The 17,404-nt window shown below is 40.8% G+C and overlaps 1 protein-coding gene across 2 annotated transcripts in view; it reads right to left on the bottom strand.

Annotated features, from left to right (window-relative positions):
• The window catches only part of KIF26A (kinesin family member 26A), a 108,549-nt gene that overhangs the window by 60,714 nt on the left and 30,431 nt on the right, over positions 1-17,404 (bottom strand). For both annotated transcript variants that reach the window (XM_062628078.1, XM_062628079.1), the window contains exon 3: positions 14,303-14,803. In XM_062628078.1, the coding sequence (XP_062484062.1) occupies positions 14,303-14,803 (501 nt within the window). The remainder of the gene's footprint in view (positions 1-14,302; positions 14,804-17,404) is intronic.

Below are 17,404 nucleotides of genomic sequence, written 5' to 3'. Positions count from 1 at the left end.
ACAGGACTTTGAAACAAAGAAAATCATGTTTAAGCAAAATTTTGAAAAAGGAAGGCAGAAGCAGCAATGTCTTTCTAACTAGTTGTGCTTTAACTAAAGCATAATCTAAACAATGGCATAATCTAAAGCTAAATATGAAATCTGTAGTTAGCATGATACTTGGGTGAATTTAAAGTAAAATGTAGCAGATTTGTAAGAACTGACTGGAATCCGTTAACAGCTCAATTCCTGTACAAGCTATTCACATTTGCAATTTCAGCATTGTCTAACATACATTCCTTTCCCACTACTTTTTTGTTTCTGTGAGAAATTAGAAGCCTACAGTTTTAAGAGACAAATAACTGTGGAAGTATTTGGCATCTAACTTGAAATATCCAAATCAAACCTGATATTCAGATACCAGATAGTTAATGCACTTTTCAAACCAACATATCTAAGTTGGTTGCCTGTAAATTGCCATTTCCACACTAGATGCTTTTGAGAACTCAAACTGTAATTTCTCAGTAGATTTGGAGGTTTTATTCTCAATTCTGTAGGTGTATGAAAGGAGGATGAGGGGAAGACAAGGAGAAGGCACTGATTCTTGTAAAGGGGGAAAAAAGTGAGCATGTGCAAGATTAAATCATCAGAAGACTACTGCAGAAACAATCTGTATCTTTTTAATTAAGTTTTCAATTACCCAGTTGGCACAGAGGTAACATCAGCTTTTCTACATGGTGAGAAGCTGAAAAAGCCCAAAACAAGTTATTCCAAGTTTAGGATTCATTTCAAGGACTGCTTACACCACCCAAAGTAACAGGGTTTTCTAGCACAACCACGTTCAGCAATCCCTGAGACAGCTGTGTCTCTCAGCTGATATGGGGGGGCTCAGGTATGATGAAATTTTGTGCGTTCCAAGTCAGTTTTCCCTTAGGCAGGAAAGCCAAAGACAACTAATGGGACTCTCATGGGCACGCTGGTCTGTCACACCTTGGTTTTGGTTTGCATTGCTTACAGCTGCTGAAAAGGTATGAATAAGATAAAGGGGCTTTGTTTTTTAAACTAAATATAGGAATTACTTCATGTACCTCCCTCATCTCAAGCCATGCTCCTGTGGGGATTGTGTGTGAAAAATAAAATTTTCTAGAGGAATGGGAGCAACTCTGCATGATTTTAAGTCATGCAATTCTGCACAGAGAGGACTCCAGTCTGCAGCTGAGAGGGAACTGGTGCTTCACCATTTACTAAATTTTCATAAATCACTCATGATCAAATGCAGAAATCACAGCCTTATCACTATAAAGTGTTACTGACTGCACTGAATATTTGAAGTGTCATAGGCCCCCGTGACCTGAGATTAATGTCCATTAATTTTCTAAGCAAAGGTTTGCCAGACAAAAGCCATTAACCCTCTGGAAACCAGCTAATCCTCTACTCTCTCTGAAGTCACATGAAAACTGGTACCAGTAAGAGCACAGCAAGGACAACACCTGAAAACGTCACACGAGGCATTTTGCACATGCAGGAATGCCCAATGTCTTGGCACTTCATACCAATGCCTGCATCATGGACAGAAGGGTTTCAGTACTGGGTCCCAGAACCAGTCCTGAGGACATGAGAGCAGTGACATGAGAGGACATGCTGTGTTTTGGCCAGCAGCATGCACACACAGAGCCAAGGTTGGCAGAGCCACAATAACCAGTAACAGCATGAGCTGTTCCCAATTAAAATGGCCAAAGGCTGGGGGAGAAGGCAGGAAGAGATGGAGACAACCGGACATCCTCCAGCTACAGAGGGGTGCTGGGCAGAGCAGGGGCATCCCCTGCCCCATCCCGATTCCCAGCACACAGGTTCCCTGCTGTGACCAAATGGCAGGAAACATCTGCCCAGGTTTAAACAAGTCAGACTAGTAAAAAATTACATTGTAGAGAAGTTCGCCATAGATTAATTTCCCAGGTACACAGTAGACTGCCAGACTATTACCATCTGAAGGACAATTACAACCCTAACAAGCTCTTTACAAGTTTGAAGTGTAAAGCCATAATGTTTCCAGCTCCTGAGTATTTCCATTCTCTGGACATTGACCTTTGTCCAGGGATTCAAAAGAGCCAAGCTAGCTGCTGCCACTTTGTAACACATGAAGAATATGTGTCTGGCAACAGGCAAGAAAAACATGGGAATATAAAACTCCAGAGAAAAAAATAGATTAATCCTTGGGTAGTGCTGTGATGGCAGAAGAAAACCAGAAGGTTGGATAGAGCTGCAAAAGAAAGTAATAAGATCTGATGTCTAAATATAAGTATCAAGAACAGATTCACAGTGCAGGGAATGGAGAAAATTACAAAAGTGTCAATGAGTCTGACAACACATCTGTGTAATCGGAGTCAGAACTTCAATACTATTTCCTTAATTTCAAAATATTGGTCCTATAATGAGTGCATTCAACAGGGTTTCAACAGTGAACTGCAGGTGAAGCTCAGGCAAGATTAAACCTGTGTTTATACTGGGATGCCTTTTTTTTTTTTACCTTTCTTAAGTTGTTTTTTCCCCCTTTCTGACTAGCAGCCAGGCATACAGAATTTTGAGTATGTACTTTAAATCACTATTTTCCCCTTTCAGACAAGAATGACACAGCCAATTAAACTGGAAAAAGTGCTGCTTCTAAAGATTTTACAATATATTAAATCCACTGTCTGCATACGATAAAACAATAATTTTCCCCCTAAATGATTCATGCTAAGAGTCTTACAACCTACTGTTACTGACTGGAACAAATGCAACATAAATCTCTATGTGGATAATGCTCATACTACATTCCCATAAGCATGGTAAGTCCTGCACACCTCTTCTGTGCAAAACATATCCTCCCGATTGACTAGCATTACATAAAGTTAACAATGCCACATGTATCAGGTTGAAGTTAAATGTGTTCTGGGTAAACTTTTTACTGCAATTAGACAATGCTTCTGCCAGGACTCATTATAAAATAACTAGGTCATTTTGTAACTACAATAGACTACTGTAGTCATTTTATAACCTGCAGCTGCGATGTGGTAACAAGTATGCCTAAACCTGTCATTTCAGACTTTATGTGCATCTCCTATTTGATGCAAATCAAAGGCAGAGCATAATATCCCTTCCCCCAAAATATGTTTTCAGCTACAAGAGTTGCTAATGTCTGGCTTTAATTCATTGATCTCTGAAGATGAGGCAGAAGGAAAAAATATCAGAGAAGTAGAATTAAATAGATATAGGAGGGTTTGTCTGCTGTCACAGACTGGAAAGTAATATATAGGAGATCCAAAGACAACCTTGGGGCCCTTGCTTTTTGGATTAATATCTGAATTACCAGAACAGGTTTGGACCTTCACTACCAAAAATCACTGGCAGTCTGTGCTTCATACACAGGAAGGAGCTCCTCCTTTAACTGCAGGGCAAATGCACCCAATTGCATCCAGTGCTTATGTCCTTGGCAGTACAACAATGAAGCAGTGGCAGCTTGCTCCTCTCTGACAGGGTCTTGATTTCAGTCTGACCCAGATCTCTCCTGAACCTTATTCCTTGGCCCCTGAGTAATTTATTAAGGTTTTGGGCAGGCCTCTTTTATCTACAACACACCTATTGCTTTCTTCAGCCTGCTCGTGCTCTCAGGCTAAGAGGTCTCTGCAACCAGAGGTCTGGTAGTGTAAACGTGCCACCAGGTAACAATGGACCTACTACTTTACACTTCAGCCACTTGGGACACCAGTGCCAAGAGAGGTAGCAAGTAATACCTTTTTTTCCTTCTTCACAGCTATTTGATCACCAGTCACACAATCTGCACATGTAAACCCACCACATGGAAAGTCAGAAGGATATGAAAAGGGCTATCAAGAAGGACACAGAAACTGTTGCACACACTCTCAAATGGGGACTTTTCACACGCAGCAGATTAAAAAAAAAAAAAAAAAAACAACAAACCACCAGGCTATAGAGAACCTGTTTCTTCTAATGCCTCCAGGCAAGCATCAGAAAGTGTTGCCCAGATCCCTCCCTGGTGACATGTATTACAATAGTTACAGCCGCCAAAACCAAAAAAATATAGTTGTGTACTGCTCAGGGTGTTTATTCAAGTGGACAAACATACAGCTGAATCCCTGCTTTTTGTCAGAGACTGATATAAGCAAGCAAAAGAATTCATTAACAACCTCATAATAATGCAAATTTCTGTCAGCTTTGGATTGGGTTTCCTACAAGACAAATGTTTTTCACTAGGACTGACTTCCACAGGCCAGATGCATCTAACAGCAGCAAAACACAAGACACACACAAGACCTTTGAATTAGGGGAACTAGTGTCACCTTCCTGACTCCACAATAAAATTTCTCACCAACTGTAGGCACCTCAACCAAAATCTCACTGCACCTTGATTACTCTATATTCAGCAAAATGGAATAATCATGTTCCCCAGAATTATATTTTATTATCATCATTACATCATTACAGTGATTGACATACAATTTCATTAAATAAAGGCAAAGGTGGATGGAGACTGTCACAGCTAATTTCTATTGCAATTATGCTTGAACTGCTTATATAGTTGATCTAACTACATTAAAGACTACATCCCTTGGGATCAATTTGCCTGACAGCTACCACATGCAAGACACCCATTGACTAGTACCTCACTTGAAGAGGTACAAGCCATTGTTATCTGAAGGGAAAACTGGGTCTTCAGTCAGTACACCTAAATCTAGAGAACAAGATTCAGTTACAGGAAAGCTCATGAAGCAGCATTAAGTTTGAAGACACAGGGACAACTCTCGACTATATGTGATCACTGTTGAAGGACACTGAGGTCCCAAATCAGGGACAGAGCTGTGCAGATGCTGCTCTTTTTCTTGTGACTGCTCCCTGCTGACCTGCTGCTTACTCCCCATGTGAGAACCATATAACCCAGACACAAACAGTCATGATTCACCAAGACCAGAGTTTAATCTGCAAGCCTGTAGATGTCCCAAAGCATTTTCAAGTAGCCAAATGCCATGGCAGTAATGAGGAACTCCAGAAGAACTTCCCAAATGTGAGTAGGAAAAGAAGCATCAGGTGAGATTTAACATCGATAAGACAGTGTATTTAGGGGGAAATAACCTAAATGAATCCTAAACAGTGCTGAACTCGGAACTTGCAGTTACAACTTAGAAGACCTATGGGTTGTCGACAGCCCCCTTGAAATCAAGCAATGAAGAAATCTATCAAGAAATGAAGCAGCCAAACAAAAAGGCAGGGCATGAAGAACAAGGAGCGCATCCACATACTGACTACCAGGTGCATCTCAAGAAAGGGCTAGTGGAGTAAGAGAAATGACAGAGACAAGCAAGTAAACGATCAAGAAGATGGAGCAGCTGCATCAGGAAGAGAGATGATGGAGAAGGGAAAGATAAGGGGGGCCTAACCGAGGTTTACAAAGTCATGGAGGTGGTGGGTAAGCTGAAAGTAAGTACTTCTTTGCACTGGAATAATGAACTTGTGAAACCTGCTGACATACGAGGCTGTGAAGAGAGAGAGCATCAGCAGAGTCAGAGAGGGATTAGATTAACATCCTGGACAGAAGGTCCATAGACAGATACTAAAAGGAACAGACAGGGATGTGTCCCTGAGACTTTCCCAACTGTGCACGCTGGGGAGTATGAGCAGACTGCACTAAACAGCCAAGTTCCACAGATCTCCCTAAACACCATTTCCAGCTCCACTGTTGGAGACAGCCCTGGGCTAGACAGGCTGGCTGAGACCCACTAGGATACGTCTACTGGTTTTACTATTCCCATACAGTCTTTTCAGTAGAGGCTTCCTTAGCTTAACCAATAACAGGAAGTTGTGCTATTCCCATAGGCCCCCATGAGTACTTCAGAGTCATCAGGAGAGGATGGGGATACTCGGGGATGTCTACACAGCTACTCTGAATGAGCCAGCTAAACGCAGATACTTCTCATGTCCAGCATCACAAGGGCCACTCTTCCTTTCTTCAGTCTTTTACTTCCATCTCCTCCCATACAACAGCCAACTGCCCTGCCCAGCTTTACCACCATCACTTTAGAGAAGCGGGAGGGGGCAGTTCTGAACAGCAAATTCATTACCTTTGCCCAACAACAGCAAAACCACAGCAATGGATTCCTGTCTACAGCACCTTTCAAACACTTCTATCAAATAAGGTATTGGAAAAGACCAAACTCATCCAGTTTTGAGATAGTGGCAGCTCTGCAAATCCAGAAGAATTAGCTCGGAAGTGTTTGGGCACCAAACAAAAGTAGTAATAATAATAGGCAGCTTCAGAAAATGTCTAACTACATCAGTTTGTATACAAATTTACACAGATTCACTTCCTTAGAAGTGTTTCACACTTGAATCTCAAGTTCTACTTTCACATTCAAAGTAAACCTCCAATTATTGATCCTTTGTTACACTGGGACATTACCTCATCATAGTTTTAAAGTTCTATTTATAAGTCTAAATCTCATTATTGATTACAGTGACTGTATTCTAATTATAAATCCATTAGCTCCCCAACAATGAAATAAAAATCAATAATGCATGTAAATGGAGAAAAAATAATTTCAAATGACAATTACATTAATGTCATTTCAAGTAGTGCTATTTTATACACCATCTCTAACAAAACTGTGTCACATCATTAGCAATAATGTGAAAAATCTTTTTCAATTAACAGAGCTGATTTGACACTATGTTCAGTAAAATGGCAATCCATTCTATTAAACACACACATATGAAACACTTGAAACATCTATGAACTCTATCTGCACATCATAAATTCTCTCCCAAGTGATGAAACTGAAAAGTAGATCCATTTTCTATTGATGCTTTTTAAGGCTCCTTTCAGAAACTACCACCCAAGGCATTTCAGTGATTCTAGTTGCAAGTAACAAAGAGCATCAATATGTGCCCCATGCTCAGCCACTCATGCCACGAAAGAACAGGAAATGCTTTTGTCAATGCTCACACTGTGCACACAGCTTGGCTACCTGCAGGCCCATGACCACAGCATGCCATCATTCCAGTACCTAGCCTATGGTGCAAATGTTAAATCCAAAACACTTTTCCCAAAAGACATACAATGTTCAATCTTATTTCACACAAACAGGACAACTGAGCAATACACATCTGCATCCAGCTGTGCAAATCTGTTCCTTCCATCTGGTATAGAGACCACTGCAAAAGACTTTCTCTTCACCAGCTTGCAGACAGCTAAGGTCTCAGGTCAGCCTGAATTTATCTGGTTTCCCTGATGCATTAACCTCTGAAACCAAAGGGCATTATTCAGCTGCAGCTTGGATGTCTCCAACCAAAAAGTATCAGCCTCCTTGTAAGGTGACTTCTAATACTGGGGGGTGTGGGATGCGTTGATTAAGTCAGTTCACTGAAGAATTCAAAGTGGAGCACACATGCAGTATAACTGGACCAGCAAGAAGCAAAAGAGCTGAAGGGAACTAACTGAACAGAAAAGGCCATCCCTTAAAAAACAGTTTGAAGGCAAGAGTAGAAAATGTAACTATTCTGGATAAAAAAGGAGGGCATTTTTCATCCTAGTGTAGCTTAGGATACACTTGCTGGATGACAGAATGACCTGTGGTTCAAAGGTAAATCTGGTGTGGATTATCATTTTCACATAATCTCTGAAGTCTGCTTGTTTTAAATCTACCTCTGATGAGTACAGGTGAAGTCTGGGCCAACATTATTACTGACTATTGACTTCAGTTCTCAACAAAGGTGAGTATGGACTTGTTTCCCTGTGAGAGCTGTAATAACAACTGCTTAGCCTAGAGGGGTGAAGGATCAAAAGAACTGCTTTCAGGTGGTAATCTGAGCCACAAGAGGGTCTGAGTCCTGCTTATAGTTACCCTGTCCCACAACCATAAAACCAATACTACGGCTGAAGTGTCAAATAAAGACATGCAATCCTCACTCTCACCTAAGAAAATGTTCATCTCCACCTTGTAGACAATACCCTTTCTGTCAAGTCTTCACATTTTTCCCTAAATCACTCTGATATCTGGGAATACATTAAAAAGCAAGCTCATTTTCAACTTGAGCATCCTACACTGGCGGAAATCTAGCAAACAGAGCATGAAGACCTTAGCAGCTACAGATAAAAATTCAGCCCTCTGTTTTATATGTGTCTAAGGCTGAATTTCAAACCCAGCCTGCTACCTGGCTGCTGAAGCAGGTCTCTTGCTGACTTCAAATGCATGGCACCAGTATGCACACAGCATCATCCTCCCACATCACACCCCTCCCTCTGCATTTGCTAAGGTAGAAAAATGCAATGCAAGGTATTACTGCCCAGCTGAGATGCTAAAGTCTCAAGAAAAGGTCTTTTCCATGGGGACTATAAATTAGGCTGGTATGAGAAAGCATTTAGTAACTTGGATCAAAAAGGTTCCTTCCACCATTGAGACTTGTTATGGAGGGTGACATTGGAGATGTTTGGGGTTTTTTGCCACCCCCTTTCCTTTATGTACTTCCTCTACAAGAGCAGTAACACCAAAACCACTAAAGCTGAAAACAGAACAACCTCTAGGCAGCCCTGGCCCTGCCACCTGCCTGAGGTTGGCTACTAACTTCTGCAGAATCAAGATGTTATTTATGGAGTCTGAGAAATGTCCCAAAGCTCACAGTCATTCAGATGTCTCAGACATGATTTATGGTCAAAGCACTATATTTTAATTGTTTCATTACAAACTATATTTCAGGCACTGTATTAATAAAAGGTCACTGAGAAAGCTATCAAGAGGATTTTAAAAATTAATTTTAAGATCCATTTGGAATGACATTTATCAAAATAAAAAATGCTGAAAAATAAATCTTGTCATTCTTTTGATTTCCATAGTCAGCTTTTTATTGCATCTTTTAAGCAAAATGTAAGTCATCCTTGCTATAAACACAGAGAATTTAATGAAAGTAAACAGAGGCTGAACTACCCTCAGATAAATCCATCTGGTTTAGATTAGTGCAAGCAGAAGGCATTCCTAGGAACTAGAGATTTCTCACATAAAAACAAACACAACTCCTTTAATTTTGAAGTACATGCACCCATTTGCACATGCTGCAGGTGAACCCTCCCTCTCTGAACCAGGCCATAAACTTATACCTAACTTTAAATGTATCAAAATTTTCTGGGACATACATTGGTCTTCGGGTAAATTTACAATTTTAAATAAATATGCTTTAAAAGTTTCACTTGAGTCACTTTGTTTTCCAGTGCCCAACTTTTCCAGTTTCCTAATGGTGCATTTTTAAATATATTTCTAAAACAACTCAGAAACTCATGAAGGTTCACAGAGCCAAAATATTCTGCCTTATATTCAAATTAGAAACACAGCGTGTCAAGGATTTAGTTTTGCATAAGATGAAAGAAAAAGCAATTTACTAAACAAGCTCAATTTCACTGTGATACTTTTACAGCACATGGCAGGGCAACTTTACCACCTTTATCCAGTACATAATAGTGCATGCTAATAACAGTCAAGGCATACAGTAAGACCTCTTTTTTCCATAATACACACAGATAATTCTAAAAGGTGTACAAGGTATTTTCAGTGGTTTTAACATTCTGCCTCTCAGCCAGATTCCAACACATCTAGGAAGCCTGAACTCTCCTCACTCCTCTGCTTCTGTGTTAGACTAAGTGGCAATGCTGAGCACTGCTAACATGTTTCTTGATTTGAGTAGTAATCTTACATTAATTTGTCAGGTCTAGAATTAAAAACATCAATATAAGACTATTTACTAAAATTGGCCACAACAAATCAGCTGTCTTACCCAGAGTTACACCAGCTCCCCCCTCTACAGAGCTTGCTGTCTGGTCAGACTGCTGACCATCTGGTCATCACTGCTACTGGGGATTATTTTTTGTAATTTTTCACAACAGGCCACTTGGGTAAAGCAGCTGATTACATCTTCACCTTTTGCACCTTCACTGCAATCCTAGTCTTCCCCTCCCTGGATCTTCCTCCTTAATTACTGTTCCTCTTTACAGCTCCCGAAGTCCATAGTTATTATTTTGGTTTGAGCAGCACCCACACTATGCTTTAAAGACATATCCCAGTTCAAAAAATTTACAGTCTATATAATGGATTTCACACTTGAACTCCAAACGCATATTAAAAATTTACGATGTCCTGCACTTCTGACCCCCAGCATTCAGCCCAGAAGTGTTTTCGCAACCATAAGTGACATTAGGAGGTAATACATGCAAGACTGGGAAGGAAAATGAGAAAAGTAGAAATCATGTCATTTTTTTAATCTCTGCAGCGAATTCCACTACCGCCACTATTAAAACTAATCATAAATAAAAGAAACATGAATCCTGGAGAAATATTTGTAGGTATGAGGTCTCTGAGGTTTGACAGCCATATGCTGGGGGTGTATTTTCATGTCTACAAAACGCTGAGCACATAGCATCCTGTGTCAGCTACCCAGGCAAAGGTTTGCTCCACGTTCACCCACCTGGGCTCTGCCAGCACCAGCAGAAAGTCACAGGCACCCTCATCAGACAAGGCAAGTCAAGATGGCCATCCAAAATGAGGACAAAGCACCCCTGAAGGTGCCTATTGCTTTCCCACAACTACAAAGGAAGACTCAGTAATTAGTCTGGCAGCTGAAAATAGTTGAGATGAAGCCCAGACTTTACCTGTGTCCATCTTCCCATCTTTAGGAAACTAATCATGTTCAAACTCTGTATGCAGCACTGAATTAAATCACTGAGAGGTAAGGCGTTTGGTTAACTGCTTCCTACCAGGGAGTTTGACACTTGTTTCAAGACCCCCACTGGGAGTCTTTCCTTTGGTAAGGAAACAAAGCAAAAGTACAGATTCCCAGTGAAACAGGTATTCACAGGATGGCAAAAATAACTTGTATAACAACTGAACCTGTAAACTCCCCAAGAAAAAGGCCACCTTTTTCTTCTGCATTTGTACAGCACCTTGCATAAATGGGGGCCAGAGACTCCAAGATGCAGTCATATTACACACAATAAATAGGACATTCCGTGCTGTCCTTTCTACTGCAATTCTTCTTCTTGCTCCAGAATTCCTCTAACCAGATCAGCTTTGCCCCGTAAGAAGATAGGATATGTTAAAGACAAAAGCTCTGAAATTATGTATATCCACAGCTCTCTCCTGGCTTAATCTTAAACCTAATCCCTGCCTCCAACTTCTTAGAATCACAGAATGACAGAATGGTTAGGGGTGGAAAAGACCTCAAGATCATCTAGTTCCAACCCCCCTGCCATGGGCAGGGACACCTCAACCTAGACTATGTCACCCAATGTTCTGACCAACCTGGCCTTGAACACTGCCAGGGATGGAGCAATTACCACTTCTTTGGGCAACCCATTCCAGTGCCTCACCACTCTCACAGTGAAGAACTTCTTCCTTATATCCAACCTGACATTACCCTGTTCAAGTTTTAACCCATTATCCCTTGTCCTACCGCTACAATCCCTAATGAGTCCTTCCCCAGCATCCCTATAGGCCCCCTTCAGACACTGGAAAGCTGCTATGAGGTCTCCACGCAGCCTTCTCTTTTCCAGACTGAACAGCCCCAACTTTCTCAGCCTATCTTCATACGGGAGGTGCTCCAGTCCCCTGATCAACACCATGGCCCTCTTCTGCACTTGCTCCAACAGTTCCATGCCCTTTTTATGTTGAGGACACCAGAACTGCACACAATACTCCAGGTGAGGTCTCACAAGAGCCGAGTAGAGGGGCAGGATCACCTCCTTCGACCTGCTGGTCATGCTCCTTTTAATGCAGCCCAGGATACAGTTGGCTTTCTGGGCTGCGAGCGCACACTGCCAGCTCATGTTCAGTTTCTCATCGACCAACGCCCCCAAGTCCTTTTCCATAGGGCTGACCTGAATCTCTTCTCTGCCCAACCTGTAGCTGTGCCTGGGACTGCCCCAACCCAGGTGCAGGACCTTGCACTTGCCTTGGCTGAACTTTATGAGGCTGGCAGTGGCCCATGTCTCAAGTGTTGTCTCTGGATGGTATCCCTTCCCTCTAGAGTATCTATTGAGCCACACAGCTTCAGAAAAGAACAGCCCAAATCATCTATCTTACCTAGGTTAAAAAAAAAAAAAGTAAAGTTTTCTAACAGGAAAGGAAGTTCAGTTACCAGCAGAAGTCAGGGAACCCCAGTCTGCAAAATTGTAAGACGAGGCGAGATGAGCATTGGACAAGGATGCCCTGCAGTGGATGCAGTCCTAGGCAAGGACTATACTAGCTGATTCCTGAAATTCCTCCAATCCTATTTCCTTCACACCTGTGATTCCTCAAGGGAAAAACCACAGGGAAGCACTTTCTGCCTCACGCACCCAAATAGCTTGATCAGAAGCAAGGCTTTTAATAATACAAGAGACAGTAGAATTCAGAGAGGCACAGAAAGCACAGTCTAGGAAGAGATGCATAACACAGTATTCACTAACTACATTTGGGCTTAAATGAATGAAATAAAAAGGAAAAGGAAAAGAAAAAAGAAAACAGCGGAAGCCTAGCTTCTCTCCAAAAACTGCTTCTAAATCTGAACTGTCCTTGTAGATGCCTGGATCACATCCAAGCAGCCTCCAACACTCACAGTCTAACTGTGTTTGTCCTTTCATTAAAGGTCACTGTTTTCCAGGCAACTGAGTTTCTTTGCACATTTCTACATCACACTTAAGCTCTGTTGCATTATACGTATTTTTCCTTCACAGGGGTTAAATAAGGCAACTCAGTTCTATCTTAGAATAATACAGTGGTTAGGGAAAACCACATCTATCAGTCAGCATCATTAAGGAGGAAGAAATCTGGAGCTAGCTGTTAGTGAATTATTCAAGACAAGAATGAGGGCAGACAAGGAATGAGCAGAGAAATGAAAATACTTTTGCTTTCAGATAGTACAGGCTTCTTAATCCAGGAGCTTTCCCACATTTTTTCTACATTTCTGCAATATACACAGAATTTTAAAAAATAATTAAAAGATAGTATCGAATGCCTTACATCACCCAAATCAATCCCTAATGCATGGAGCAGCATTTTAGAGAAAAGCACTAATAGCAGCAGTTCTTATAAACTATGAAGAGCTTAATGGGCCATTTTTTTCCCTTTTCCCTTTTATCAGGGAAAGAGCTGATATTAATGGAGATTCTCTGGATTTAAATGGGAATCTCTCAAAGGTGGGATATATGCGCACTTACAAATTTCCATTTAAGAAAGAATTATGGTCGGAAGGTATTATGTCTCCAGGCTTTTTCTGGAAGGAAACAGTCACCGTATAAAAGTAACATTACACAGCAGCATTCTTAAATATTTATCTCTGACAATCTGGGAGCTCAACCAGCTGAAGCTACCAAGCAATATTAGGCAGTGTTTATGTATAACAGCACATAAGGCATTATGTTAAATTTAAAGCTATCTAGCATCAACATATCTGGTCTTGCAAGATCTGCTAGAACATCTTTAAATTAAAACCATTACTTCTATTTGTTCACATTTCATCATTACTCACACTACCCTGTTCCCTTTTAGAAATTCCTGAATTCCATTTAGGAATAAGTCTTAGTCAAAACCCATCACTATATCCTTCCTCTTAGCATGGTTCCATAGATAGTCAAAAATCTGTAATGAACTTGCTTTTAAAGGTAACACACATCTCTATAAAGCTTTTTCATTTCCCGTGAAAGTTCTTAACATATACACAGAATACAGGAAATCAACATCAATGCTTAAAATCCACAAGCAGTGTATATTCACAAGCCTTTGGCTCGGAAGAAACCTTCTGAACACCCTCCCTTACAGCAAACTGTTTTGCAGCACATCTAACCTGAAGATTAATGCCTTCCACCACAGACTACCAATAGCATCTGTTGAAATGAACAGAGCCTTCAAAGTTCAGGGCTAAACTTGAGGGGACAAATTCATCTTTGATATAACCCCATGAAGTTCCCAGAGTTTCATGTGTGACAATCTCAGCCTTTTAGGTTTTCCTAAAAGTCACCAGGTATGTGACAGTCTAATAATATCATCCATATACATGAAGCTAAAACAGGTGCGAAAACATCTGAAGAAAGGATATCACCATCTGAGGTAAGCAAGCAAATTCCTTGTGACACCTGACAGAACATTGTTCAAAGCTCTTTTTCAGCTCTTTAGCCCTTGAAGCACAGTTTAGAATACCATTAGCTGATCCCCTATAAGATAAATAGGTATATATATCAAATTTTATCTTTATCTCTGTATATCCACACACACGTAAATAAAACTCAAACATCTGAATTATCGCTACTTACTAGACAAGCCTGAGGCAGGAAGCTGTTCACCCTAGAGATACTCCACATGCCTTCAAGGTACTGCTGAGCTTGGATGGTGACGGAACTCAGAGCGCCACTGAGACCGCTAGGGGCCACTGTGACTTGAACACTGGAGTTGGGAAAACTGCCCGTGCCTTGAGACCATCCAAGTCCCTTCTTCCTCTCTGCCCCAGAGAAGAGATTCATCGACTTTCCAGGCTGCCTGCCCACCTGCCCAGCAATGAGCGGCAGGTCTCTCTGGGATGAGAGTGTGACCATCCTGGGTACCATGCTGGTCATTGCCCCGGTGCCAGGCGGGATGTCGGGCATTTCTGGGTAGCTGGTTTGATTGAGGGTTTGCATCATCTGAATGGCTTCCTGCTTCAACTGATTCAAGTGGGTGGCACAAGTTTCGCATCTGCTCTCTCCTTCATTCCTGTTTTTCTGTAAATAGTCAGGCACTTGAAGCTTGTCAAAAATTAAAGCTGATAATTGCGGGTCCTAAAGAAGTGAGGAAAGGCAAAAAAACATACGGAGTTAGAACAACACAGAAAAGTAAGAAGAAAGAAAAAGGCAAAAGTTCTCTGTGGTCTGCTCTCCACCCATGGAAGTACTTAACATGTATTCTGGTAGTTCTCAGCCTTCCCACCCCCTGAATACCCTAAAAGACTTGCAGGTTACAGTGGATTAATAAACCATAAGTGAATTCATTTGTATTAGACCCAGCATGAAAATTATAATCAGAATTAAACAGTGCAGCTGTGGTGTGCTTGATAACAATTCATTCTTCTAATTAACTCTCCTTTGGAGACATCTAATGTGCCTGTGTTTCCCATGCTCAGGAACAATGTTGGTTGAGATGCTGTACCTACCAATATCATAATGAGTTTCAAAGGCATACCACCACCTTAAACCCAGGAAAATTTGACTTGAAAGCATTTTAAAAAAAAATAGTGTGTGACCTGGTAAACATTTTGTTGTCCTCACCCTCAGAAATTATTAATCAAGCGGCATAAAAAACAGTTTACACGGGGCTGCCCGCAGCTGGCTCCTCTGCTAGCAAGGACTGTTATTTCTGATCTTTGCAACCCAGATGGTTGCAGTATTCCCTTACGCTACAGTTGCTTTGATGAGAAATAGATTTGAGCCTACAGCCATGTATGAAGGTGTGACAATGTGCACACTGAGAAGCTGATTTAAAAGCTAACACCTATTTTGTTTCCACAGAGTAATTCCCCCCTCTCCCCGCCACAAGCTCATTTTAAGGCTGTCCAGACATTTTAAAACTCAGCTCTGTGTTTCCAGTTCAGAGATAGGTATTTCTACCTCCTGAAACGCACAAATGCCTTCCCATCCCAAGCCTGCTACTGCAAAGATTAGTCGAGAGATTAAATCCAGCCCTGTTGTAAATCTATTGAGTAATGCTGTGCAGTAAAACTGACCCAACTTCACACACTCTCATTGAGTCCTCTAAACAATTAAGGTTTTAATGAAATCACAGCACAGCCAAAGGTTTATTTGTATAATTATTTTAAATTAAAATATTTAATTTGCTGGTTAATAATGATAGCACACAAAGCTAGTAATGCAGCTATCCAACATATGCTGGGGGTATCCCCAGATCAGTACTCATTTTTAAAAAATGTATTACTTTATGCCAAGCTGCAACTGCTCTCTAGGAAATTAATGTCCTATTAAGAAAACTACCTAATTCTGGTTTTAATTACAACACACATCAATAAAACTCTTTTAAGAAGTCTTGGCACTAGTACTTTGGCTTTGCTCATTCTTTTTCAACTGCACTATTTCCCTTTGCTGTGAACTCAGAAAGTGCTAATACACAGTGTAACTTCTGCAGCAGCAGCACAAGCAAATTTCTCATTTTCAGCTGCTGGACTACTCCTGCAATAGTTTGTACTCTAACTCACAAGACACTATACAGTGTTGATAGAAACCATTCAGACTATACCCAGTATCACATCATTTTGCAGCCAAAAGCCATTAACAAAGTTGCTCTTCCTGCAACAATCTAAATTATTGGTTATTTATTGACTTAGAAAAAGAAAATACTTTTCAGGCGAAGGAAAGCTACTCCTGCTGCTGACTGAACAACAAAGTATATTCACATTAGTGGACCAGTTTACAAAATCAAGGGAAAGACATTGGTTCATTTTTATCTCTTTTATTGAGGCTTAGATCCTTTGAAGTTACACCATTTGCTTACCCTCATAAGCAAGAAAATTCTTTCCCTCCAAACCTCCCAGAAGGTAACTAAATTAACAGATATTAGTCAGGAAAAAAAGTAATTAATATTTTAGAAATGTTTTTCTAACCTTTCAGCAGAAATTGCTACTTGTTAGACTTAAAATACAGAAAGACTTAGCGCTGCATGCACTATTAAGCCTCCGGCAAACCAAAGGCCGTGCAGTCTATCCCCAAGAAAAACAAACAGCACCATGCTCTGCAGAAACCTTCCCAAAGGAGAGCCCCCCCAAGCAAATTCTTGCCAAGGCTGACACACAGCATCTATTCAAACAGACCCAGAAAACAGCATCTTCCAGCACCGGGTGCCCCATCCACAGCCAGGCACATCCCTGGGCTCCTTTGATTCAAGCTGGGCACTGGAGGAAGCACCTGCAGGTCCCAACTGCATGAGCCTCATCTGGCAATGTTTAAATTGCTATCAAATGTCAAAAGTTTCAAATAAGCAATTAAAGCGAATTACTAGGTGAAACAGGCTTCTCATTTAAAAGAAACAACTTCTTTTGATGTAGGGAAAATTAATGACCCCAATTCTAGCTCCATAAACACAGTTTACAGTGTAAGGCAGATCAGAGTCAGGCCCGTTTTGCAGTTAAGAGGAAATTGAGTGGATGCCATATTAAACGGAGGAACAAATAAAGTATTTAGAAAATTACACAGAGCTAACCATATAAGCATGTAGTATCACAGATTTAAACCTTCTTATTTATAGTTTTGGTTTGTCTTTGGGTTTTGGTTTTTGGGGGTTTTATTAAAAAAAAAAAAAAGAAAAAAGAAAAAAGGCATCTTATTTCCAATGCTCATATTTTGCCAAGCATTTGTAAGGAATCTTTCAACCTA

Source organism: Pezoporus occidentalis, unplaced genomic scaffold (genome assembly GCF_034315485.1).
Source record: "Pezoporus occidentalis ecotype Australia unplaced genomic scaffold, CSIRO_AGI_Poc_V1 ctg31, whole genome shotgun sequence".
NCBI classification, from domain to species: domain Eukaryota; kingdom Metazoa; phylum Chordata; class Aves; order Psittaciformes; family Psittacidae; genus Pezoporus; species Pezoporus occidentalis.
The sequence above is the reverse complement of the archived record's forward strand: the minus strand, read 5'-3'. Positions and strand labels throughout refer to the sequence as shown.